The following is a 25,000-nucleotide window of genomic DNA, read 5'->3' as shown; positions in this document are numbered from 1 at the left end:
CATCACCAAGGTAACACACACACATCACCAAGGTAACACACACACACACCCTAACCTCTGTGTGTGCAGACGGTGAAGGGAGGAGTCTCGGAGACTCGGATTGAGAAGAGGATCGTGATCTCCGGAGACACCGAGATCGACCACGACCAGGTGTCACTTTACTATTAACCCGTTCAGCCCGTTCGTCAGGCCTCGGGCTCCAACTGACCATACCTCCTGAAAGGGGAACATTAATCTTTCTCTCAGAGCAATGATAAGAGTCAGAATCAATATGGATGTTTGTATTTTAAAGTAAATTCAGATTGAAAATTGTAAAAAGATGTAAATGATAGTGTCCGTCCAAAACCATGACTTATCGTGAAGCCACGCTGAACGACGGGACGGTCGACTGACAGCTCCAGGACTCAGAGCACCCTGTATCAAGAACACGTGACCTTCTGAGAGAGGTGTAGCAACACTTCCGGGGTCATTTGGGTGGATTTGCCGTTTCTCTGGCCCCCCTCGTCGATTCTGATGATTGTCATTTCTTTTGAACCGTTAGAGCCAATAGAATCGAGGGGAAGTTCCTAAATCCACCGACACGTTGCCACGAGGAGTGAGAGTGATGCCACGCAGCTTGCCCAAACCGAAAGCTACGCTCTGAAGACTAGACTTATTGCTGATGGATGATCAGACATCATTTCAAACGACTCGCTGCAGCCTCGCTGCGAGGGGACCCGAGTTCCCATCAGCAGGAACACGTGGGCTACGTGGCTAACCGTGTCCTGGCTCCAAGACGGTGGAACGAGCTCCCATTGACACCAGGCGCCTCATGTATAACGCCGTGCGTAGGGTTCTCGTGGGAAGGGTGCTCACGTAGTAGAAATCACAAAAATAGGTACAGACATTTTCCGATTCACCAAACATTGCGTACCGGCGAGGAAAGTGCGTACGGCACTTTCCTCGCCGGTTTCCCTTTATAAATCACAACCGACTCGAAATGCGGTGCAGCTTCTGAGACTGAAGCTGAACAGACGTCTCACACCGGGTCAGGTTCTGTTCTCTTGGGGAGGGGGAGATAAATCACATTGTTTGGTGGAAGCCGTTTGAACAGAGCGGCAGCACGGAGGTCGGAGCGTCTCCAACATGAATAAATAAGTGGTCCGAGAAACAATACACACAGCCTTCCTCAGGCAGTGTGTGCACCGGGGGCAGGAGACCCCCCCCCCGATGAGAGACTGAGAAGTGATGGGGGATCCCTCTGGAGTGTAGTCATGACGACTGGATCTGAATTTTGTTTTTGTATTTGGTGGTTTGTGTCCCAGCTGTGGATCAGCTGCGCAGCGTCTCACCCCCCCCCCTCCATATCCACCAGTTAGCGGAAACACAACTAACGTGTTACATCAGCTGTTCAACTGACCACATGGTGTTCTTAGCTTCCAGACCTCCTGTGTTTTACGAGCGACTTCTCAAGTCTTAGCAAACGGCATAAAACACGATTAAACGTGATGGTACATAAAACCATGCTCGTATCTAACCTGTAGAAAAGCAGCACGGCGTCAGTCATGAGAAACATTTCATAACATCAACACAACATATCGAGGTGGTTTTAAATAACATATCCGTATTTATTTATTTCTCCAGGTTGTGTGTGTGTGTGTGTGTGTGTGTGTGTGTGTGTGTGTGTGTGTGTGTGTGTGTGTGTGTGTGTGTGTGTGTGTGTGTGTGTGTGTGTGTGTGTGTGTGTGTGTGTGTGTGTGTGAATATGAATTCTTCATATCTGAGAAATGAGAGGTAACGTTTTATTCATGTCATTATTTCCACACGTTTCTCTCCGTCCTTCCTTCGGCCAACGGGGTCGCAGTTTCTCGTCTCTCCCGTTGCTGTGCTTAGTGCGTACGCATGGGTCAGAGTTTGCGTGGAGGACCGCACGTTTTCCCGTCAAGTTAGTATTTTATAAATCGCAAACATTGCGTAGAAACTGGCGTAACCCTTTATGAATGAGGCCCCTGAACAGCAGAACGCTCACACACCTTCCAGACTGAAGCTCGTCTCCTTCGACTCCACCTCGAGGAGAGAACTGCTAACAGAGCACTTATAGACTAACAAAGGACTGGCTCCTCTAAAGCCAGCTGAGCAGCACTTGAAACGTTTGGCTCTATGAAACCTGATGTACTTTATGATTCTGTTCTCTTCTGTGTCTTCCTGGTCGAACGCACTTCGTGAGTCGCTCTGGATCAAAGCCTCAGCTCAATGTCGTGTCATGAACACTCTGACCAGGTGACACTTTGTTATTAACAGGTAAAGAACCGCTCTAAAGGTGACGCTCTGACCCGGGTTAACAGGTGTATCCCGGGTTAACTAACCCTCTCTGAGGCTCTTGAGACGGTTCTCTGTAATGGAACATGATATTGGGCTATATAAATAAACATTGATTGATTCTCTCTGAGACTTGAGAACAGCTCCACATCTTATTTCATCCTAACTTCAGGAGTTTCCCTGTCCTCGCACGGAGACTAACACACACACATACTCAGATGCTGCAGCAGGGTGTGTGTGAGAGTGTGTGTGTGTGTGTGTGTGTGTGTGTGTGTGTGTGTGTGTGTGTGTGTGTGTGTGTGTGTTAGTCTCCGCGCCAGGCGGGATCCGAGGAGGGTTTGAGGCACTCAGACAACGAGCTCCTCAGCCCGGGCTCCATGTGAGCCTCTTTGGCTCGGGGTAACTAACCCTCTTTGGCCCGGGTTAACTAACCCTCTTTGGCCCGGGGTAACTAACCCTCTTTGGCCCGGGTTAACTAACCCTCTTTGGCCCGGGGTAACTAACCCTCTTTGGCCCGGGTTAACTAACCCTCTTTGGCCCGGGGTAACTAACCCTCTCTGAAGGCCCGGACACACCAAGCTGACTCCAAAGAACTGACACAGACGGACCCGGCTGTGCGTCTCTGCGTCTCGGCCATGTGTCGCTCTTGAACACACCGCAAAGACTTCAGCCGACGGCCAAGAAGCGCGTACGAACTGCGCATGCGTGAGTGGCAATACCTCTCCTCACCAGCAGGCGGCGGTAGTGTGTATTCGTCATTTAAAGGAGGCAACAACCGGAAGACCGACTGCGTGATAACCGAGAGAAGAAGACAGACTGCGTGATAACCGAGAGAAGAAGATAGACTGCGTGATAACCGAGAGAAGAAGACCGACTGCGTGATAACCGAGAGAAGAAGAACAGACTGCGTGATAACCGAGAGAAGAAGACCGACTGCGTGATAACCGAGAGAAGAAGACAGACTGCGTGATAACCGAGAGAAGAAGAACAGACTGCGTGATAACCGAGAGAAGAAGACCGACTGCGTGATATAAACAAACCACAGATAGCGTGCGCTCCATGCTCTCCAGCGAGGAGCTCGCGGGGCTGGAGGGAAAGGAAAGCTCACATTTGCCTTCTTAGTCGTTTGTTTGGGTCCCTCACTTCAGTTGCGCTTCTCATGCACTGATTCGCTAAGCTGAACAGCCAATCAGAGGGATTTCTTTGACCGACGGCCCAAAGTCGCCTTTTTTCGACTAATCGGCCTGGTGTGTCCGTGCCTTAAGGTTCTGACCCGGTCTAACCCAGGTTAACTAACACGGGTTATCTAACCCTCTCTAAGGCTCTGGAGGCCGCTCTCTCTGAGGCGCGACGCCAACATCCTGAACTTTCCGTCACTCGAGTCGTCGTCCACAAAGAGACAGAGCTTTCTCCTGATCATGTGACTGATTAGTGACATCACAGGTAACAGGTGCAGCCCCGTGCTGGATGCTGATTGGCTGCTGCTGCATGGCTGTTTGCACTTTCACCTGGAAAAACACCTGGAGGATCCAGGGAGAGATCTAATTGGTTGAAACGTTTAGGACAGGAAAATGTAGTCTGAAGAGGAAGTAAACAATACAGTGAAGATCAGAGGACAGTGGGGACACCAGCATGCTATGCTAATAATAGCATGCAAATATTAGCATGCTACGCTCAACTAATAGTCAAGCTTTGAAATTGCTATGCTAATTAGCATGCCACTCACTGGCTAGCTCGTTCGTTCGTTAACGGTAAATGTTGCTGCAAGGGATTGTGGGGCGGCTTTATATCATTTCCTTCAATGCCTGAGAGGGAAACAAACGCAGGGTTCTGATTGGTCGACAAGACTCCTGTCTCACTGCTGCACCTGTCTGTCTTTCAGGACTGAAGCTACAAGACTGCAGGATCATGGGAGCAGTGGACACACACACACACACACACACACACACACACACACACACACAGAGACACACTCACAGAGACACACACACAGAGACACACACAGACACACACACACACTCACATAGACACACTCACAGCGTCACAGACACACACACACACTCACAGAGACACACACACAGACACACACACACACACACACTCACAGCGTCACAGACACACACACAAGTCAGTCGACCTCAGTTGAACTCTCAAAGTGAACTCCAGGCCCCGCCCCTCACATCTGATTGGTTGGTTGACTCAAGGTGCTCCATATTAAACTTCAGTACTCTTTTAATAAAAGTCTTCGTCATGTTTTCGGAGTCGCTGATCCTAATCATGTTAGCAGAGCATCACATGTTAGCATAGCATCATCTGCACCAGCTTTACCTGGATGATAAACAGGAAGTAGAATTCATATTTATATTTCTGTCGACTGTACAGCTCCAACATTAGTAACAGGAAGTGGAATTTTATTCTGACATCTGATGCAAACTGTTTCCTGTAAGATAGCATGTTTGCTAGCACTGTAGCCGCTAACTGTATAGCAGCTTAAACTCTGTATTTACCCACAATGCAATAGTAATGTGCCATTCTTCTCACCATGGAAACCCTGTTATTATTTATTCACAGTGATGTTGATTTATGTGTTTATTTATTATTGATCTGTGTTGTAATCCCAACCCGACAACGTAAAACTGAGCATAAACTGTATGATGTAAATTGTACGATGTTGGCTAGCTAGTCTCTGAAGAAAAGAGCCTCAGTCGCTGCGCTGAAGTCGCGATATAAATCTAAAATCTGATCGTGCGGGAGAAACATCGTAATCATCGAGCTAACATCATTATCATTGGGCTATCAGGCTAACTTCGGGCTAACCCCGGGCTAACACCGGGCTAACATCGTACAGATTACGCTCCGCTCTGCACACTCCCCGAGGTATTTTATTTTCATCATGAATTCTTACAAGTTTTCACCGCTGAACTGAAATAAAACAATTAAACTGGACTTCCTGTCTGAATGTATTTTATTGATTGATGAAGAAACAGAGTTACAGAGGGAGGGAGGAGAGCATCATGTTACAGCCTTCATCAACAATGATATCTAAACGTCGTTTATTACAGAAGTACAGATTAAATTATGTTTTCTGGTTAACTTTAATTCATCTGATATTCATGTTCTCAGATCTCAAACTTTCCCACAATAATATAGACGTTTATCGTTCTAACTCTTCCTCATGTAGCGTTAGCTTTATGCTAGCTGGCTCCAACCAGATGTAGCACAAGTAAAAAGGAAGCTTTTGATTGGACAAAAGAGTGGAAAGGGGCGGGAATTAAGAAAGGCCAATTCATTAAACAAAACTGTTGTGTCCGCCGGCCAATCAGAGCTGAGCTACATGTTGCTTAGCAACAGGACAGGAGTTAGGAGTCACGCCCAACAGGAAGTGGGCGGAGCTTAACTCCAGTGCGTCATTCAGGTGAGACTTAATGAGATGAAGCTTCCTCAGACAGCCTGAGAACCTGGAGCTGACAGACAGGCAGTTCTGCTTCACACCCACTGAGAGACAGACAGGTGAGGGGGAGACAGGTGAGGGGGAGACAGACAGGTGAGGCGGAGACAGACAGGTGAGGGGGAGGCAGGTGAGGGGGAGACAGACAGGTGAGGGGGAGGCAGGTGAGGGGGAGACAGACAGGTGAGGGGGAGACAGACAGGTGAGGGGGAGGCAGACAGGTGAGGGGGAGGCAGACAGATGGAGAGAGAGACAGGTTAGTGCGAGTCTTTGACAGGTCGTCATGTTTGGTTCACCTTTAACTGAGTGGACAGATCTCTCACCTGGGAATCCGCCCAGGTAGACAGGGTTGTTGGTCTCAGCAGAGGTGGATTGTGGGTAAGGGTTGGGGGTGGAGTAGCTCCTCCCATCAACGCTCAGACTCAGGCTGTGTTTGGTCTTCTTTGCCACCAGGTGGTGCCAGAGCCCGTCACACAGCAGGGGGCCAATCGAACGCACCGACACTCGCCCCGCCCCGTTGTTCACGTTAAACACCACCTGAGGACACACACATTCCTGTTATTATATCTGTGTGAGGACATACACACACCTGAGGACACACACATTCCTGTTATTATATCTGTGTGAGGACATAAACACCTACATTTGTACCCGACCAATCAAATCTCCCCATTCCTAATAACATGCATGATGTAATCTCGAGGGAGGGGCATAAAGCTGACTTAAAGGTAAACACACACCCCCTGTCACATGACTCCTGAGCCCCACCCCCTGTCACATGACTCCTGAGCCCCACCCCCTGTCACATGACTCCTGAGCCTCACCCCGTCACATGACTCCTGAGCCTCACCCCGTCACATGACTCCTGAGCCCCACCCCCTGTCACATGACTCCTGAGCCTCACCCCGTCACATGACTCCTGAGCCTCACCCCCTGTCACATGACTCCTGAGCCTCACCCCCTGTCACATGACTCCTGAGCCCCACCCCCTGTCACATGACTCCTGAGCCTCACCCCCTGTCACATGACTCCTGAGCCTCACCCCCTGTCACATGACTCCTGAGCCTCACCCCCTGTCACATGACTCCTGAGCCCCACCCCCTGTCACATGACTCCTGAGCCTCACCCCCTGTCACATGACTCCTGAGCCTCACCCCCTGTCACATGACTCCTGAGCCTCACCCCCTGTCACATGACTCCTGAGCCTCACCCCCTGTCACATGACTCCTGAGCCACACCCCCTGTCACATGACTCCTGAGCCTCACCCCCTGTCACATGACTCCTGAGCCTCACCCCCTGTCACATGACTCCTGAGCCACACCCCCTGTCACATGACTCCTGAGCCTCACCCCCTGTCACATGACTCCTGAGCCTCACCCCCTGTCACATGACTCCTGAGCCACACCCCCTGTCACATGACTCCTGAGCCACACCCCCTGTCACATGACTCCTGAGCCACACCCCCTGTCACATGACTCCTGAGCCTCACCCCCTGAGCCACACCCCCTGTCACATGACTCCTGAGCCTCACCCCCTGAGCCACACCCCCTGTCACATGACTCCTGAGCCTCACCTGTCCGTGGATCAGCTCCAGCCCGATGGCGTCCACCTTGGCGCTGCTGATCCCCAGCAACACGGCTTCTGATTGGCTCGTTCGAAACTCGAAGGCCACAGACACATCAGAGCCCACCTTATAACCATCACGCACTACACACACACACACACACACACACACACACACACACACACACACACACACACACACACACACACACACACACACACACACACACACACACACACACACACACACACACACACACACACACACACACACACACACACACACACACAGTTAACCACTAGGAACATCATCAGATTAAATAATAAATATATTGTAAATGATATAATTAGTTGGACTCACTCAGGGCGGCGTATCCACTGCCGTTAAAGTAACTGCCTGTCTGGTCGTTGGTGAAACAGGAAGTGACATCATGCTGTGAAGCTGGAGAGGACAAATCCAACATGGCGCCGTTCAGACTGACGGAGCGAACGCATCCCGAGAAGCTGCTGCTGGCCTGAGAGACAGGAAGTCACACCTGTGCTTACTCAGGAACACAGTGACATCACTAGGGAACACTCATATCGGATAGCGCTGCACCTGTTAGGCTAAGGGGCGGGACATCTCTAAACAGGTGGATATTTATATACACAGGTAAGGGTAAAGTAGGGATGTACACCTGAACCTGTGTACAGGTAAGGGAAGGGTCTCACGTTGATCCTGCGGGTGGAGTGTGTGTGAGGGAGGCCTCCCAGGAAGAGTCTGTCCTCCACGTCCAGCTGGTTTCCTTTAATAAACACGGAGTCTGGAGTCCTGCCGTCGAGCGATAGAGAGACCGAGCGCCGGCTCACCTCCCCGCTCACCTGAGAGGACAGGTGTTATCACGGATCACAGGTAGGGTTCGTTCATGATGCAGAGGATGATTGATTCATCGCCTAATGTCACCTGGAGGCGTGGAGTTAGCCCTTCAATTAAGGACAGTGTGCCTGTCTGTGTGTGTGTGTGTGTGTGTGTGTGTGTGTGTGTGTGTGTGTGTGTGTGTGTGTGTGTGTGTGTGTGTGTGTGTGTGTGTGTGTGTGTGTGTGTGTGTCTCACCGTGTGCCACTCCCCATCATTAACGGTGCTGGAGGAGGTGCAGGAGGCGGGACCTCTCCCCAGGTCAGCTGATAGGACGAGACGGCCGCCCGTCATCCGGAGGACGATGAAGTCCATCTGCTTGGCGTCAGAGAGCAAGACCAGCTGGCCAACCAGAGCCCGGCTCCTGAGGGACAACCTGAGGGACACACTGCGAGAGGGGGGGGTTACACAACAACAACAACAACAACCCCCCCCCCCCCCCCAGGTCTTCCTGTTCAGACTCACCTCTTCCTGATGCTGCTGGGGCTGATGCTGAAGGTCATGTGACTGTGTTTGGACGACCCGAACTGAACAGCTGACGGCAGCACGGCTGGCTCCGCCTCCAACACACACTGCAACAATCAATAACAACATTGTTTATCGTTATCAGGGTTCTTCCACCTTTTCCAAAGTCAACATCAAGCCCTTTCAAGCAGCTTCCAGCTGTTGGAAATTATATACACATATACACATACTTATACTCAAATGATTATTTCCCTACCTCACATAAATCAGATGTTCTTTATGCGTGTTTCGTGATAGCATTGTACACGAGGAGAAACAAAGTGTAACGTGTCAAAGTGAGCGACCCGTCCGTACGGAGGCCTCCCACGAGACCTCTGAGCCGAGAGGCAGCCAGGAAGTCACCTGCACACGTCCTGGATGAACACGCGTGAGCCTGAGGCTGGCGCTGACCACGGCTCACACACTCTATGTATCTCTACAGTTCAGAGGTACATGGTGTACTTCTACTCCACTGCATGTATTCACATGCTCACACACTCCATGTATCTCTACAGTTCAGAGGTACATGGTGTACTTCTACTCCACTGCATGTATTCACATGCTCACACACTCTATCTATGTATAGCTACAGTTCAGAGGTACATGGTGAGCCTCTGGGCGCCGGGGGAGGGGAGGCTGCTCATTGTAGAGCTGGGATGCAGGTGGCAGTGGGCGGCACCCGGTAGGCTGATGGTTTCTACCATCGGGTAGGAAGGAGGACAAATGCTCGATGTGTTGATAATAAATTGCACTGAAACGACTTTTGCTCGGACCTTGATTTTTACCCATGCGTAAGATTCGCTGACGGGTGCCTCAGCGGCGCTTTGCTTTGAGTTATATTTCAATCATTATAAAACATATCATATAGATTATTCTGAAATGGACCAATCTGCACAACGACTACTTTTACTGTCGCTACTTTCACCATATTTTGATGAGAATACTTTTCTACTTTCACTTGAGGAACCTTTTGAATGAAGGACTTTTACTGTGACAGAGTATTCCTCTGGTACTTCTACTTTTACTCAAGTACAAGATCTGAGTACTTCTACTTTTACTCAAGACCTGAGTACTTCTACTTTGACTCAAGTACACGATCGGAGTACTTCTCCACCTCTGGTAGCGTATTAGTCTGAATTGTAGCCACAAAATCACGCAGAGCTGCATGGAAACAGACTCACAAAGGTAACAAGTGGAAAATAATATTTACGAATGTGTATAATGATTAGTAAATAATGTTGTCTACTCAAGACATCTGTCTTATACATCTTCAAAGGAAGACTTAAATGTAAAATGTAGTTTTACTTGTGTAATACTGCAAGACTTTACATAAAAGCCTGTTTCTAAAATGATCAACCATAGCGACGCGGTCAAATCCTCAGTTTATAATTTGTAACATGCTAACAAGCTAATGTCTAACAGTGAGTGCTTCCTCCTCTGAAGACCACAGGATGGCGACTGTAACGCACATACTGACATAGGTACGCTCCTCTGAAATTATTGTCACCTGCATAAACAATTACCCCTCATCGAGTTCGCTATTCAGCTCGCTAACGTTACTAGCTTAAACAAGCGTAACATGCAACGTTAGCCTGATCCAAAATGCTCTACTACGGCTCGTCGTCAGCGCAGACTCTCGCATCGTGAACAACTGAAAGTCTTTTTTGCAAACTTTGCAGGAGGCTATTCGTGGGCTTGACCCTCGTCTTAGCCATGGCTTGTGTTTGTCTTCTGCTAGCCAACGCTCGTTGAAACGGCAACTTCCTGGCACACAGTCCTATATCACTCTCATCAGAATGCCCAGGTCACACGTAGCACAAACACTTGCCGGTCGCGCGCATAGCGCGGGAAGGCCGGAGCCTACGCCTATAGCGCGGGAAGGCCGGAGCCTACGCCTATAGCGCGGGAAGGCCCGAGCCTACGCCTATAGCGCGGGAAGGCCGGAGCCTACGCCTGTAGCGCGGGAAGGCCGGAGCCTACGCCTGTAGCGCGGGAAGGCCGGAGCCTACGCCTGTAGCGCGGGAAGGCCGGAGCCTACACCTCTAGCGCGGGAAGGCCGGAGCCTACGCCTATAGCGCGTAGCGCGGGAAGGCCGGAGCCTACGCCTATAGCGCGTAGCGCGGGAAGGCCGGAGCCTACGCCTATAGCGCGGGAAGGCCGGAGCCTACGCCTATAGCGCGGGAAGGCCGGAGCCTACGCGCGTCACGCGGGAAGGCCGGAGCCTACGCCTATAGCGCGGGAAGGCCGGAGCCTACGCCTATAGCGCGGGAAGGCCGGAGCCTACACCTGTAGCGCGGGAAGGCCGGAGCCTACGCCTATAGCGCGGGAAGGCCGGAGCCTACGCCTGTAGCGCGGGAAGGCCGGAGCCTACACCTGTAGCGCGGGAAGGCCGGAGCCTACGCCTATAGCGCGTAGCGCGGGAAGGCCGGAGCCTACGCCTATAGCGCGTAGCGCGGGAAGGCCGGAGCCTACGCCTATAGCGCGTAGCGCGGGAAGGCCGGAGCCTACGCCTATAGCGCGGGAAGGCCGGAGCCTACGCCTATAGCGCGGGAAGGCCGGAGCCTACGCCTGTAGCGCGGGAAGGCCGGAGCCTACACCTGTAGCGCGGGAAGGCCGGAGCCTACACCTGTAGCGCGGGAAGGCCGGAGCCTACACCTGTAGCGCGGGAAGGCCGGAGCCTACGCCTATAGCGCGTAGCGCGGGAAGGCCGGAGCCTACGCGCATAACGCGTAGCGCGGGAAGGCCGGAGCGGAGCTGTTTTATGTAGAAGCGAAGCAATTAAGCTCGCTCCGACTTGTCTCTTTTCTTTTAATCTAAAAAAGGAACTATTCAGTCGGACAGCAATTTATTGTAAAAGTAAAGCATTTACAATTTCAAGCACTTTGTCCTAAATCCAAGCACTTTACAAACCTTGAAAACACCACATTTCAAGCATTTGCAGGGATTTCCAGCCCCCGTACTAACCCTGCGTTATTAATAATGAGCATATTTATTACATCAACTCATTACCGTTAGAGCTCCAGGTGTGAAGGCGCTCAGGTGAGTGGGCGGGGCTCCAGGTAAGTGGGCGGGGTCAGGAGTTGGTTCTACTTCCTGGTCATCGGGAAGCACCGCCACCTCCACCTTCTCCAATAAGCAGCTGTCAAGCTCCGCCCCCTCATACTTCAAGGCTCCTGATAGGTCCACGAGCCTGGAGGGAGCAGCCAATCAGAGCACTTAGCACACAGACAGGAAATTGTGCCTGTGTGTTTGTGTTTGTGTGTGTGACTTACGCTCCGCCCACCACCAGGTGTTGGATACAGCCTCTGAACCTCCTGGACAGACCCTGCACTCTGATTGGAAGACGAGACTCCTCCCCTAATGGCAGCCCACCAATGAAGAAAGAGGCCGGAGACCATCGAGGAAATCCGCCCGGCAACAGAGAGACGGACTTCAGGTGTTCCTCGTCCACCTGCACCGACAGAGACCTGAGAGACAGACAGGTGAGGTTAATACAGACAGGTGAGACAGGTGAGGTTAATACAGACGGGTGAGACAGGTGAGGTTAATACAGACAGGTGAGGATGATACAGACAGGTGAGGATGATACAGACAGGTGAGACAGGTGAGGATGATACATACAGGTGAGACAGGTGACAGGTGAGGTTGATACAGACAGGTGAGGTTGATACAGACAGGTGAGGATGATACAGACAGGTGAGACAGGTGAGGTTGATACAGACAGGTGAGACAGGTGAGGTTAATACAGACAGGTGAGGATGATACAGACAGGTGAGACAGGTGAGGTTAATACAGACAGGTGAGGATGATACAGACAGGTGAGACAGGTGAGGATGATACAGACAGGTGAGGATGATACAGACAGGTGAGACAGGTGAGGTTGATACAGACAGGTGAGGTTGATACAGACAGGTGAGACAGGTGAGGATGATACAGACAGGTGAGGTTGATACAGACAGGTGAGACAGGTGAGGATGATACAGACAGGTGAGGTTGATACAGACAGGTGAGACAGGTGAGGTTGATACAGACAGGTGAGGTTGATACAGACAGGTGAGGTTGATACAGACAGGTGAGACAGGTGAGGATGATACAGACAGGTGAGGTTGATACAGACAGGTGAGACAGGTGAGGTTAATACAGACAGGTGAGGATGATACAGACAGGTGAGACAGGTGAGGTTGATACAGACAGGTGAGACAGGTGAGGATAATACAGACAGGTGAGGATGATACAGACAGGTGAGGTTGATACAGACAGGTGAGACAGGTGAGGATAATACAGACAGGTGAGGATGATACAGACAGGTGAGGATGATACAGACAGGTGAGACAGGTGAGGTTGATACAGACAGGTGAGACAGGTGAGGTTGATACAGACAGGTGAGACAGGTGAGGATAATACAGACAGGTGAGGATGATACAGACAGGTGAGGTTGATACAGACAGGTGAGACAGGTGAGGTTGATACAGACAGGTGAGACAGGTGAGGATAATACAGACAGGTGAGGATGATACAGACAGGTGAGGTTGATACAGACAGGTGAGACAGGTGAGGATAATACAGACAGGTGAGGATGATACAGACAGGTGAGGATGATACAGACAGGTGAGGTTGATACAGACAGGTGAGACAGGTGAGGATAATACAGACAGGTGAGGATGATACAGACAGGTGAGGATGATACAGACAGGTGAGACAGGTGAGGATAATACAGACAGGTGAGGATGATACAGACAGGTGAGGATGATACAGACAGGTGAGGATGATACAGACAGGTGAGGTTGATACAGACAGGTGAGACAGGTGAGGATAATACAGACAGGTGAGGATGATACAGACAGGTGAGGTTGATACAGACAGGTGAGACAGGTGAGGATGATACAGACAGGTGAGGATGATACAGACAGGTGAGGTTGATACAGACAGGTGAGACAGGTGAGGATAATACAGACAGGTGAGGATGATACAGACAGGTGAGGTTGATACAGACAGGTGAGACAGGTGAGGATAATACAGACAGGTGAGGATGATACAGACAGGTGAGGTTGATACAGACAGGTGAGACAGGTGAGGTTGATACAGACAGGTGAGACAGGTGAGGATAATACAGACAGGTGAGGATGATACAGACAGGTGAGGATGATACAGACAGGTGAGACAGGTGAGGATGATACAGACAGGTGAGACAGGTGAGGATAATACAGACAGGTGAGGCAGGTAACACGTACTTCCTGTTGATGTTGAGTATCACTGAGTGTTTCGTTCCGTCGCCGAACGTTCCTCCGTCAGGTCTCACCACCATCACCCTCTGAGAAGCTCCCACTTCCCCTAGCTCCGCCTCCAATGCACCTGAGAGCAGGTGGACCGACAGGAAATGCTGCAGATACACACACACACACACACACACACACACACACATACACAGAGTCAGCATGATGAGCCCAGGCGTGTCAGGTGACCTGTCTGTATTAACCTCACCTGTCTCACCTGTCTCTGGCTCTTGTCATCTCTGAAGGCAGCCAGCAGGACTCCTGATTGGTTGTTGGAGGAGAAGGAGAAGAGAAGCTCCGCCTCCTGACCGAGGGAGGGGGGGGGCGATCTGAACGAACCCTCCAGAGAGTAGAGAGACACTTCGTACCGCCTGCAACACGGTGGTTATATTAAACACGTTAGCATAGCATACATTAGCATGTTATATTAACATGTGTGTGTGTGTGTGTGTGTGTGTGTGTGTGTGTGTCTCTGTACGCGCACGTGTGTGTCTCTGTCTCTGTGTGTGTGTGTGTGTGTGTGTGTGTGTGTGTGTGTGTGTGTGTGTGTGAGAGAGTGAGTGAGTGTGTGTGTCTCTGTGTGTGTGTGTGTGTGTGTGTGTGTGTGTGTGTGTGTGTGTATGTGTGTGTGTGTCTCTGTGTGTGTGTGTGTGTGTGTGTGTGTGTGTGTGTGTGTGTGTGTGTGTGTGTGTGTGTGTACCTCCAGCACGCAGCCCTTCCTGACTCCATAAGCGTCTCTCAGAAGGTCAAAGTTCGATCGGGCGATTTCCACGTTCTTTATGCAGCCCACGTATGACCTGGAGACCACCTGTCGCCTAGCAACAACACAGGTAGGAAATGTCAGACAGGTAGAGAGAGACAGACACATACCAACAGTTAGACAGGTAAGGAGGCAGGGACTCACCTGATTGGCCGAGAGGCAGGAAGTCCTCCGATGTAGATGGGGTCGAGGTCGGAGCGGTTCAGGTCGGAGGCGGTTCCCGGAGACTCCGCCTCCAACACCTCCTTCTCTGATGATTGGTCGGCTGCCATGATGGACAGGTAGCCTGGACACAGATGAGAGGACACCAAATCAGTTAAATGAAATAAATTATTATAACAGCAGTACCTTTGCGTTTGCTCCTCTGTAGTAGTTAGCAGTAGCTTAGCATCAGTTAGCAGTAGCTTAGCATCAGTTACCTTTGCGCTTGCTCCTCTGTAGTAGTTAGCAGTAGCTTAGCATCAGTTAGCAGTAGCTTAGCATCAGTTACCTTTGCGTTTGCTCCTCTGTAGTAGTTAGCAGTAGCTTAGCATCAGTTACCTTTGCGTTTGCTCCTCTGTAGTAGTTAGCAGTAGCTTAGCATCAGTTAACTTTGCGTTTGCTCCTCTGTAGTAGTTAGCAGTAGCTTAGCATCAGTTAGCAGTAGCTTAGCATCAGTTACCTTTGCGCTTGCTCCTCTGCAGGGTGATCTTGTACCAAACCCCTGAGTTGTACTTCCTGTTGGAGGTCAGGATCAAAGCTCCGGAGCCGAGGTCAAAGGTCAGCCGGACATGACCCCCCACCAGCTCCATGGACAGGAAGTCTCTCTGCAGGTGACAGGAAGTGAGGTCAGCACCCTTCACAATAAGAGCCTCAACAGAAACAGGTGAGTTAGTGTCGTACCGTGTTGTTGGAGGCCAGGTACAGCAGTAATCCGCCCGGCGACAACGTTTTGAACAGCAGGACGATGGAGGTGGACGTCGCTCTCAGAGACTTCTGGACCAATGAGAATCCAGATCCATCAAAGTGGAAAGAAGTCTCCTCCGTCTGGGGACTGAGAGACAGACAGGTGACACACCTGTAGTGACACACCTGTAGTAGGGATGTGCATCTCCATCACTGAGGCCGATGCGATGCGCATCTCGATACGTTGCCAACGATACGATACATTAACGATACCTTTGAAACACCAGGCGATGGGATACGATACGATTCACCCCTGTTGCGATACAGTTCGATACGATGCGATTCAACACGATGCAAAATAATGATACTTCAATTTGGTACGACAGAGGATTTTTGTTTTATTCCTCGTCTGCAGCAAATCATACATTAACAAGAAAGTGCTTTCCACATGTGGTTCTCTCTGAAGCACTCTCCAGAGTCTCTGAAGTACTCTCCAGAGTCATGTGATAACACCTCGCAGCTAAACACTGAGGACGCATTGCTCAGGACTAACAATGTGCAAACAGCAGAGGTGTGGACTCCAGTCACATGACTTGGACTCGAGTCAGTCTCGAGTCACCAATTTGATGACTTGAGACTCGACTTGGACTTGAACACTAATGACTCGGGACATGAACACTAATGACTCGGGACTTGAACACTAATGACTCGGGACTTGAACACCAATGACTCGGGACTTGAACGCCAATGACTCGGGACTTGAACGCCAATGACTCGGGACTTGAATACTAATGACTCGGGACTTGAACACTAATGACTCGGGACTTAAACACTAATGACTCGGGACTTGAACACCAATGACTCGGGACTTGAACATCAATGACTCGGGACTTGAACGCCAATGACTCGGGACTTGAACGCCAATGACTCGGGACTTGAACGCCAATGACTCGGGACTTGAACACCAATGACTCGGGACTTGAACGCCAATGACTCGGGACTTGAACGCCAATGACTCGGGACTTGAATACTACTGACTCAGGACTTGAACACCAATGACTCGGGACTTGAACACCAATGACTCGGGACTTGAACGCCAATGACTCGGGACTTGAACACCAATGACTCGGGACTTGAACACCAATGACTCGAGACTTGAACACCAATGACTCGGGACTTGAACACTAATGACTCGGGACTTGAACACCAATGACTCGGGACTTGAACACCAATGACTCGGGACTTGAACACCAATGACTCGGGACTCGACTTGGACTCGAGCCTCTGACTTGAGGTGACTTGATACTTTAACTCAGAGGTCTCCAACACGCTGATCGCGAGCTGCCGCTAGGAGAGCAGCCTCCCGTCGGGGAGAGCAGGATCTTCAGCCGCTCCTACTCTTGCTGAGAGTCCTTGCAGGCAGGGGCGGGGCTTTATTTAGCTGGGCCACCATGCGGCCAATCATATGCGAGGACACACTAGGATCGTACCATTATGTGAAAGAAGGGTGGGGGTACAGGCCAGCTGCACAGAGCGACGGGGAGATGGATTTAAATGCAAGCGCGTCGGAAAACGTCAAGAAATGAGCGAAAACCGAAAAAAGAAGCAGCGTCTGCTGCTTTTCAGCGATGTTGGAGAAAGCAGAGCTGAGGGCAGGATTTGTGAAATGAAAATAACCTTCAGAGCAGGGTTTCTCTTTGGTAACCAGGATTTATTGTCAGAGGTGGGAGAAGTTCAGATCTTGTACTTGAGTAAAAGTACCAGAGTGTAGGAATACTCGGTTACGATAAAAAGTCCTGCATTCAAAATGTTACAAGTAAAAGTACAAAAGTATTAGCATCAAAATGTAGTTAAAGCACCACCTGCAGACGAGAGGGACCTAGATGCAGGTGTCCATAGAGACTGGCTGCACATCATCCCTGGCATGCAGATGGACTGTGGGTCCCTCACAACATGTTGTGGGTCCCTCACAACATGTCGCACACAGTGATACACATGCTGTCACCTCAACACCAGGGGTCTTATCCACTAAACTCCTTCTGAGTCAAACCGTCACGGCAGCCTCACCTACTGATCCCTCTCAAATAGAAAGAAACACGTTACTTTACCAGCAGAGAGAAAATGATTATTAAATTATGAATGTGGCTAATAAAGAGCAGTTTGATTATTAAGTATTATTCTGTTGATCGATGTCATTACGTTACATTTAGCTGAGGCTTTTATCCAGAGCGACTCACAATAAGTGCGTTCGACCAACAAAATACAAACTTGAAGAAAACAGAATCATAAAGTGCATCAGGCTTCATAGAGCCAAACATTTCAAGTGCTACTCAACTGGCTTTAGATAAGCCAGTCCTTTGTTAGTATATAAGTGCTTTGTTAGTAGTTATATCGCTCGAAGTGGAGTCGAAGGAGAATCATTGAACTGTTCCATTTCCTTGCTGTTGTGTAAACTCAATTTCCATTTTCGACTTAACCAGTTCCACATTGCAGACATTTTCCATGAATTGTCTGATTTCATTTCCTTGTCAATGCACCCAATGTTGCACTCCTTGATGATTTCAGTCGTTTGAGCCTTTCCATGTACACACAGTCAATGTCACTTTCCAAGCTTTCCAAGTCTGCCATTTTTGTTCAACACGTTTATTCCTTTTGAATTTTACTTCATTGTTTGTGGAATTTCGTTGTCTTGCCTTGAGTTGAGACGTTTCCAACAGTCTTTGAACGCTCCACAGCAGTGACGCGTTACATACGTAGTTGGGGGAGGAGTGATTGTTGCCTTCAGTCATTCACGTTTCACAACACCGTCGTTCCATGAAGTAGAATCCGTAGTAAAACGAAGGCGAGTCTTTGACACACTGTTATGAGTTCTTGTTTTCAAAACGAACGTTTCCAGCGCTAATCAAGCCGGTTTTTTGACGAATAAAAGTGCCTTCTTTCCCGGCCTCCGTAGTGTATCTCCTTCTCCTCGACTCCGTGTGTGTTGATAACTGAGACTCTGGGCCTCCGTAGTGTATCTCCTTCTCCTCGACTCCGTGTGTGTTGATAACTGAGACTCTGGGCCTCCGTAGTGTTTCTCTTTCTCCTCGACTCCGTGTGTGTTGATAACTGAGACTCTGGGCCTCCGTAGTGTTTCTCTTTCTCCTCGACTCCGTGTGTTGATAACTGAGACTCTGGGCCTCCGTAGTGTTTCTCTTTCTCCTCGACTCCGTGTGTGTTGATAACTGAGACTCTGGGCCTCCGTAGTGTTTCTCTTTCTCCTCGACTCCGTGTGTGTTGATAATTGAGACTCTCGGCCTCCGTAGTGTTTCTCTTTCTCCTCAACTCCGTGTGTGTTGATAACTGAGACTCTCGGCCTCCGTAGTGTTTCTCTTTCTCCTCGACTCCCTGTGTGTTGATAACTGAGACTCTCGGCCTCCGTAGTGTTTCTCTTTCTCCTCGACTCCGTGTGTGTTGATAACTGAGACTCTCGGCCTCCGTAGTGTTTCTCTTTCTGCTCGACTCCGTGTGTGTTGATAACTGAGACTCTCGGCCTCCGTAGTGTTCCTCTTTCTGCTCGACTCCGTGTGTGTTGATAACTGAGACTCTCGGCCTCCGTCGTGTTCGTCTTTCTCCTCGACTCCGTGTGTGTTGATAACTGAGACTCTGGGCCTCCGTAGTGTTTCTCTTTCTCCTCGACTCCGTGTGTTGATAACTGAGACTCTGGGCCTCCGTAGTGTTTCTCTTTCTCCTCGACTCCGTGTGTGTTGATAACTGAGACTCTGGGCCTCCGTAGTGTATCTCCTTCTCCTCGACTCCGTGTGTGTTGATAACTGAGACTCTGGGCCTCCGTAGTGTTTCTCTTTCTCCTCGACTCCGTGTGTGTTGATAACTGAGACTCTGGGCCTCCGTAGTGTTTCTCTTTCTCCTCGACTCCGTGTGTGTTGATAATTGAGACTCTCGGCCTCCGTAGTGTTTCTCTTTCTCCTCGACTCCGTGTGTGTTGATAATTGAGACTCTCGGCCTCCGTAGTGTTTCTCTTTCTCCTCGACTCCCTGTGTGTTGATAACTGAGACTCTGGGCCTCCGTAGTGTTTCTCTTTCTGCTCGACTCCATGTGTGTTGATAACTGAGACTCTGGGCCTCCGTAGTGTTTCTCTTTCTCCTCGACTCCGTGTGTGTTGATAACTGAGACTCTCGGCCTCCGTAGTGTTCGTCTTTCTCCTCGACTCCGTGTGTGTTGATAACTGAGACTCTCGGCCTCCGTAGTGTTTCTCTTTCTCCTCGACTCCGTGTGTGTTGATAACTGAGACACCAGGCCTCCGTAGGGTTTCTCTTTCTGCTCGACTCCATGTGTGTTGATAACTGGGACCCTCGGCCTCCGTAGTGTTTCTCTTTCTCCTCGACTCCATGTGTGTTGATAACTGAGACTCTCGGCCTCCGTAGTGTTTCTCTTTCTCCTCGACTCCGTGTGTGTTGATAACTGAGACTCTCGGCCTCCGTAGTGTTTCTCTTTCTCTTCGACTCCGTGTGTGTTGATAACTGAGACTCTCGGCCTCCGTAGTGTTTCTCTTTCTGCTCGACTTCATGTGTGTTGATAACTGAGACCTCCGTTGTGTTTCTCTTTCTCCTCGACTCCGTGTGTGTTGATAACTGAGACCCTCGGCCTCCGTAGTGTTTCTCTTTCTCCTCGACTCCGTGTGTGTTGATAACTGAGACTCTCGGCCTCCGTAGTGTTTCTCTTTCTCCTCGACTCCTTGTATGTTGATAACTGAGACTCTCGGCCTCCGTAGTGTTTCTCTTTCTCCTCGACTCTGTGTGTGTTGATAACTGAGACTCTCGGCCTCCCTAGTGTTTCTCTTTCTGCTCGACTCCGTGTGTGTTGATAACTGAGACTCTCGGCCTCCGTAGTGTTTCTCTTTCTCCTCGACTCCGTGTGTGTTGATAACTGAGACCCTCGACCTCCGTTGTGTTTCTCTTTCTCCTCGACTCCGTGTGTGTTGATAACTGAGACTCTCGGCCTCCGTAGTGTTTCTCTTTCTGCTCGACTCCGTGTGTGTTGATAACTGAGACCCTCGACCTCCGTTGTGTTTCTCTTTCTCCTCGACTCCGTGTGTGTTGATAACTGAGACACCAGGCCTCCGTAGGGTTTCTCTTTCTGCTCGACTCCATGTGTGTTGATAACTGAGACCCTCGGCCTCCGTAGTGTTTCTCTTTCTCCTCGACTCCATGTGTGTTGATAACTGAGACTCTCGGCCTCCGTAGTGTTTCTCTTTCTGCTCGACTCCGTGTGTGTTGATAACTGAGACCCTCGACCTCCGTAGTGTTTCTCTTTCTCCTCGACTCCGTGTGTGTTGATAACTGAGACACCAGGCCTCCGTAGGGTTTCTCTTTCTGCTCGACTCCGTGTGTGTTGATAACTGAGACACCAGGCCTCCGTAGGGTTTCTCTTTCTGCTCGACTCCATGTGTGTTGATAACTGAGACTCTGGGCCTACGTAGTGTTTCTCATTCTCCTCGACTCCATGTGTGTTGATAACTGAGACTCTCGGCCTCCGTAGTGTTTCTCTTTCTGCTCGACTCCATGTGTGTTGATAACTGAGACTCTCGGCCTCCGTAGTGTTTCTCTTTCTGCTCGACTCCGTGCGTGTTGATAACTGAGACTCTGGGCCTCCGTAGTGTTTCTCTTTCTGCTCGACTCCGTGCGTGTTGATAACTGAGACTCTCGGCCTCCGTAGTGCGAAGCAAAGATGGTCTCTGCTGAGTGCTGACAGGATGAGAGGATATTATATGAATGATGCAAAGACGCTACAATCAATGCATCGCAAGTTCAACCCAAACTGTAGCTAATGTGCACTCTCTCAACCGGTGCACTCTCTCAACCGGTGCACTCGCATCTTGAACGCTTATGCCGGTGCACCGATGCGAATCGGTGAATCTTAACATCCCTAACCTGTAGTGATACACCTGTAGTGATACACCTGTACAGATACACCTGTAGTGATACACCTGTAGTGATACACCTGTACAAATACACTTGTACAGATACACCTGTAGTGATACACCTGTACAGATACACCTGTAGGGATACACCTGTAGTTGGGGTGTAACGGTATCCGTATTCGTCCCGTAACGTCGCGGTTCGGACGTCACGGTTCGACACACGCAGTCACACGGCGAATCCGCCTTTTTTACGAGTGGGAAAAAAGTCTGTCACTCAGGGCAGTATTACGCTATATATAATCCAGGGGGCGGTATTGCGCCTAAAAGCCAGCCGCCCGTAAATAACAAATGAAGAACAAGAACAAAACACAACAAAACGAACACAATACATGAAGAAGAACAGTTAGCAGCTACGGCGAGTTCACACAACAGACAGGAGCTAGAACCGACCTGCTTCTTTTAAATCAGCTGCGTGGGAACATTTCGGGTTCCCTGTGGACTACAACAATGATGGGGTGGACTACAACAACGATGGGGTGGACTACAACAATGATGGGATCGGACGAGGACGGTGTGTCGGCGTTGTTCGACAGCGGTGCGGTATGCTGGTGGTAACACGTCAAACATGCTCAGTCACATCCGAGTCAGTCTCAGTCCCCAGCGAGAGGGCTTCCTCGACGGCAGGTGACATCGTTACCGCCAACAGATCTGCCCTCACTGCTGACAACGTAGACTAACTCGTCTTTCTGAAGAACAACTTGAAAATAGAGCAAAGCTTGAGTACCTTTATTTAGGCGTAATGGCCTCACACACTCACACGTTAATTACACATGTTAGACATTGCTCCTAAAGGTACAGATTCTATTTTGTTTTATATTTATCATTGTATTTATTTTATATGTTGACATCAGGAGATGTTATACAGTTCTGTATTGCCTTGTATTGAAACACTTTCTTATTATTTATTGTAATACTTTCAAGACATTCTTTTTAGTTGTTCAGCTTATTGAACCTTTTAGTTTGACATCAGCCAATATAAATAATATGGCCATCTGAGTGTGTGTGTGTGTGTGTGTGTGTGTGTGTGTGTGTGTGTGTGTGTGTGTGTGTGTGTGTGTGTGTGTGTGTGTGTGTGTGGTTTGTTTTTAACTGTGTAATACAGTTAATGATTCCAAATGTTAGAGTTCCTTATTTTCATACCAAAACTTGCACAACTGTTAAAAATAAATAACAGCAAAAACAATGATGCATTTGGGACTTTTTTTTGCTTTTCCTTGTTGCACCGAACCGTGACTTCTGTGACCCGTTACACCCCTAACCTGTAGTGATACACCTGTACAGATACACCTGTAGTGATACACCTGTAGTGATACACCTGTAGTGATACACCTGTACAGATACACCTGTAGTGATACACCTGTAGTGATACACCTGTAGTGATACACCTGTACAGATACACCTGTACTGATACACCTGTAGTGATACACCTGTACAGATACACCTGTAGTGATACACCTGTAGTGATACACCTGTAGTGATACACCTGTACAGATACACCTGTACAGATACACCTGTAGTGATACACCTGTACAGATACACCTGTACAGATACACCTGTACAGATACACCTGTACTGATACACCTGTAGTGATACACCTGTACAGATACACCTGTACTGATACACCTGTAGTGATACACCTGTAGTGATACACCTGTACTGATACACCTGTAGTGATACACCTGCAGTGATACACCTGCAGTGATACACCTGTACTGATACACCTGCAGTGATACACCTGTAGTGATACACCTGTACTGATACACCTGTAGTGATACACCTGTAGTGATACACCTGTACTGATACACCTGTAGTGATACACCTGTAGTGATACACCTGTACTGATACACCTGTAGTGATACACCTGTACTGATACACCTGTAGTGATACACCTGTAGTGATACACCTGTACTGATACACCTGTAGTGATACACCTGTAGTGATACACCTGTACTGATACACCTGTAGTGATACACCTGTAGTGATACACCTGCAGTGATACACCTGCAGTGATACACCTGTACTGATACATCTGTAGTGATACACCTGTACTGATACATCTGTAGTGATACACCCGTACTGATACACCCGTACTGATACACCTGTAGTGATACACCTGCAGTGATACACCTGTACTGATACACCTGCAGTGATACACCTGTACTGATACACCTGCAGTGATACACCTGTAGTGATACACCTGTAGTGATACACCTGCAGTGATACACCTGTACTGATACACCTGTACTGATACACCTGTACTGATACACCTGTAGTGATACACCTGTACTGATACACCTGTACTGATACACCTGTAGTGATACACCTGTACAGATACACCTGTACAGATACACCTGTACTGATACACCTGTACTGATACACCTGTAGTGATACACCTGTACAGATACACCTGTACTGATACACCTGTACTGATACACCTGCAGTGATACACCTGCAGTGATACACCTGTACTGATACATCTGTAGTGATACACCTGTACTGATACACCTGCAGTGATACACCTGTAGTGATACACCTGTACTGATACACCTGCAGTGATACACCTGTAGTGATACACCTGTACTGATACACCTGTAGTGATACACCTGTAGTGATACACCTGTACTGATACACCTGTAGTGATACACCTGTAGTGATACACCTGTACTGATACACCTGCAGTGATACACCTGCAGTGATACACCTGTACTGATACATCTGTAGTGATACACCTGTACTGATACACCTGCAGTGATACACCTGTAGTGATACACCTGTACTGATACACCTGCAGTGATACACCTGTAGTGATACACCTGTACTGATACACCTGTAGTGATACACCTGTACTGATACACCTGTACTGATACACCTGTAGTGATACACCTGCAGTGATACACCTGTACTGATACACCTGCAGTGATACACCTGTACTGATACATCTGTAGTGATACACCTGTACTGATACACCTGTAGTGATACACCTGTACAGATACACCTGTAGTGATACACCTGTACTGATACACCTGTAGTGATACACCTGTACAGATACACCTGTACAGATACACCTGTAGTGATACACCTGTAGTGATACACCTGTACAGATACACCTGTACAGATACACCTGTAGTGATACACCTGTACAGATACACCTGTAGTGATACACCTGTAGTGTGTTTACCTGCTGAAGCAGCCTCCACACTCGCCCTCTCGGCGCTCGTAGTTCCAGAGTCCGATGTTCCTCTCGTTGAGCGAAGCCTCACCGACACACCCCTGGAAGGAAGAGGATCGCAGCGCGGAGGGACCCTGAGACAGACACACACACACACACGCACACACACGCACACACAGACACACACGCACACACAGACACACACACACACACACACCACACCC

The 25,000-nt window shown here is 49.3% G+C and overlaps 1 protein-coding gene and 1 pseudogene across 3 annotated transcripts in view; one reads left to right on the top strand and one right to left on the bottom strand.

Annotated features, from left to right (window-relative positions):
- LOC117440750 (protein 4.1-like) overlaps positions 1 to 5,238 on the top strand; it is a 14,608-nt gene extending 9,370 nt beyond the window's left edge. For 2 of the 3 annotated variants that reach the window (XM_034076980.2, XM_071202096.1), the window contains 3 exons: positions 70 to 150; positions 3,620 to 3,741; positions 4,181 to 5,238. In XM_034076980.2, the coding sequence (XP_033932871.2) occupies positions 70 to 150; positions 3,620 to 3,730 (192 nt within the window). In that variant the 3' untranslated portion in view covers positions 3,731 to 3,741; positions 4,181 to 5,238. The remainder of the gene's footprint in view (positions 1 to 69; positions 151 to 3,619; positions 3,742 to 4,180) is intronic. The other variant, XM_071202097.1, reaches the window with a different exon arrangement.
- A 13-nt stretch (positions 5,239 to 5,251) lies between these two features.
- LOC117440749 (laminin subunit alpha-1-like) lies at positions 5,252 to 24,910 on the bottom strand (annotated as a pseudogene).
- Between the last annotated feature and the right edge of the window lie 90 nt (positions 24,911 to 25,000).

Source organism: Pseudochaenichthys georgianus, unplaced genomic scaffold, assembly GCF_902827115.2.
Source record: "Pseudochaenichthys georgianus unplaced genomic scaffold, fPseGeo1.2 scaffold_1170_arrow_ctg1, whole genome shotgun sequence".
Taxonomy (NCBI): domain Eukaryota; kingdom Metazoa; phylum Chordata; class Actinopteri; order Perciformes; family Channichthyidae; genus Pseudochaenichthys; species Pseudochaenichthys georgianus.
This window is presented reverse-complemented; position numbering and strand designations above follow the sequence as displayed.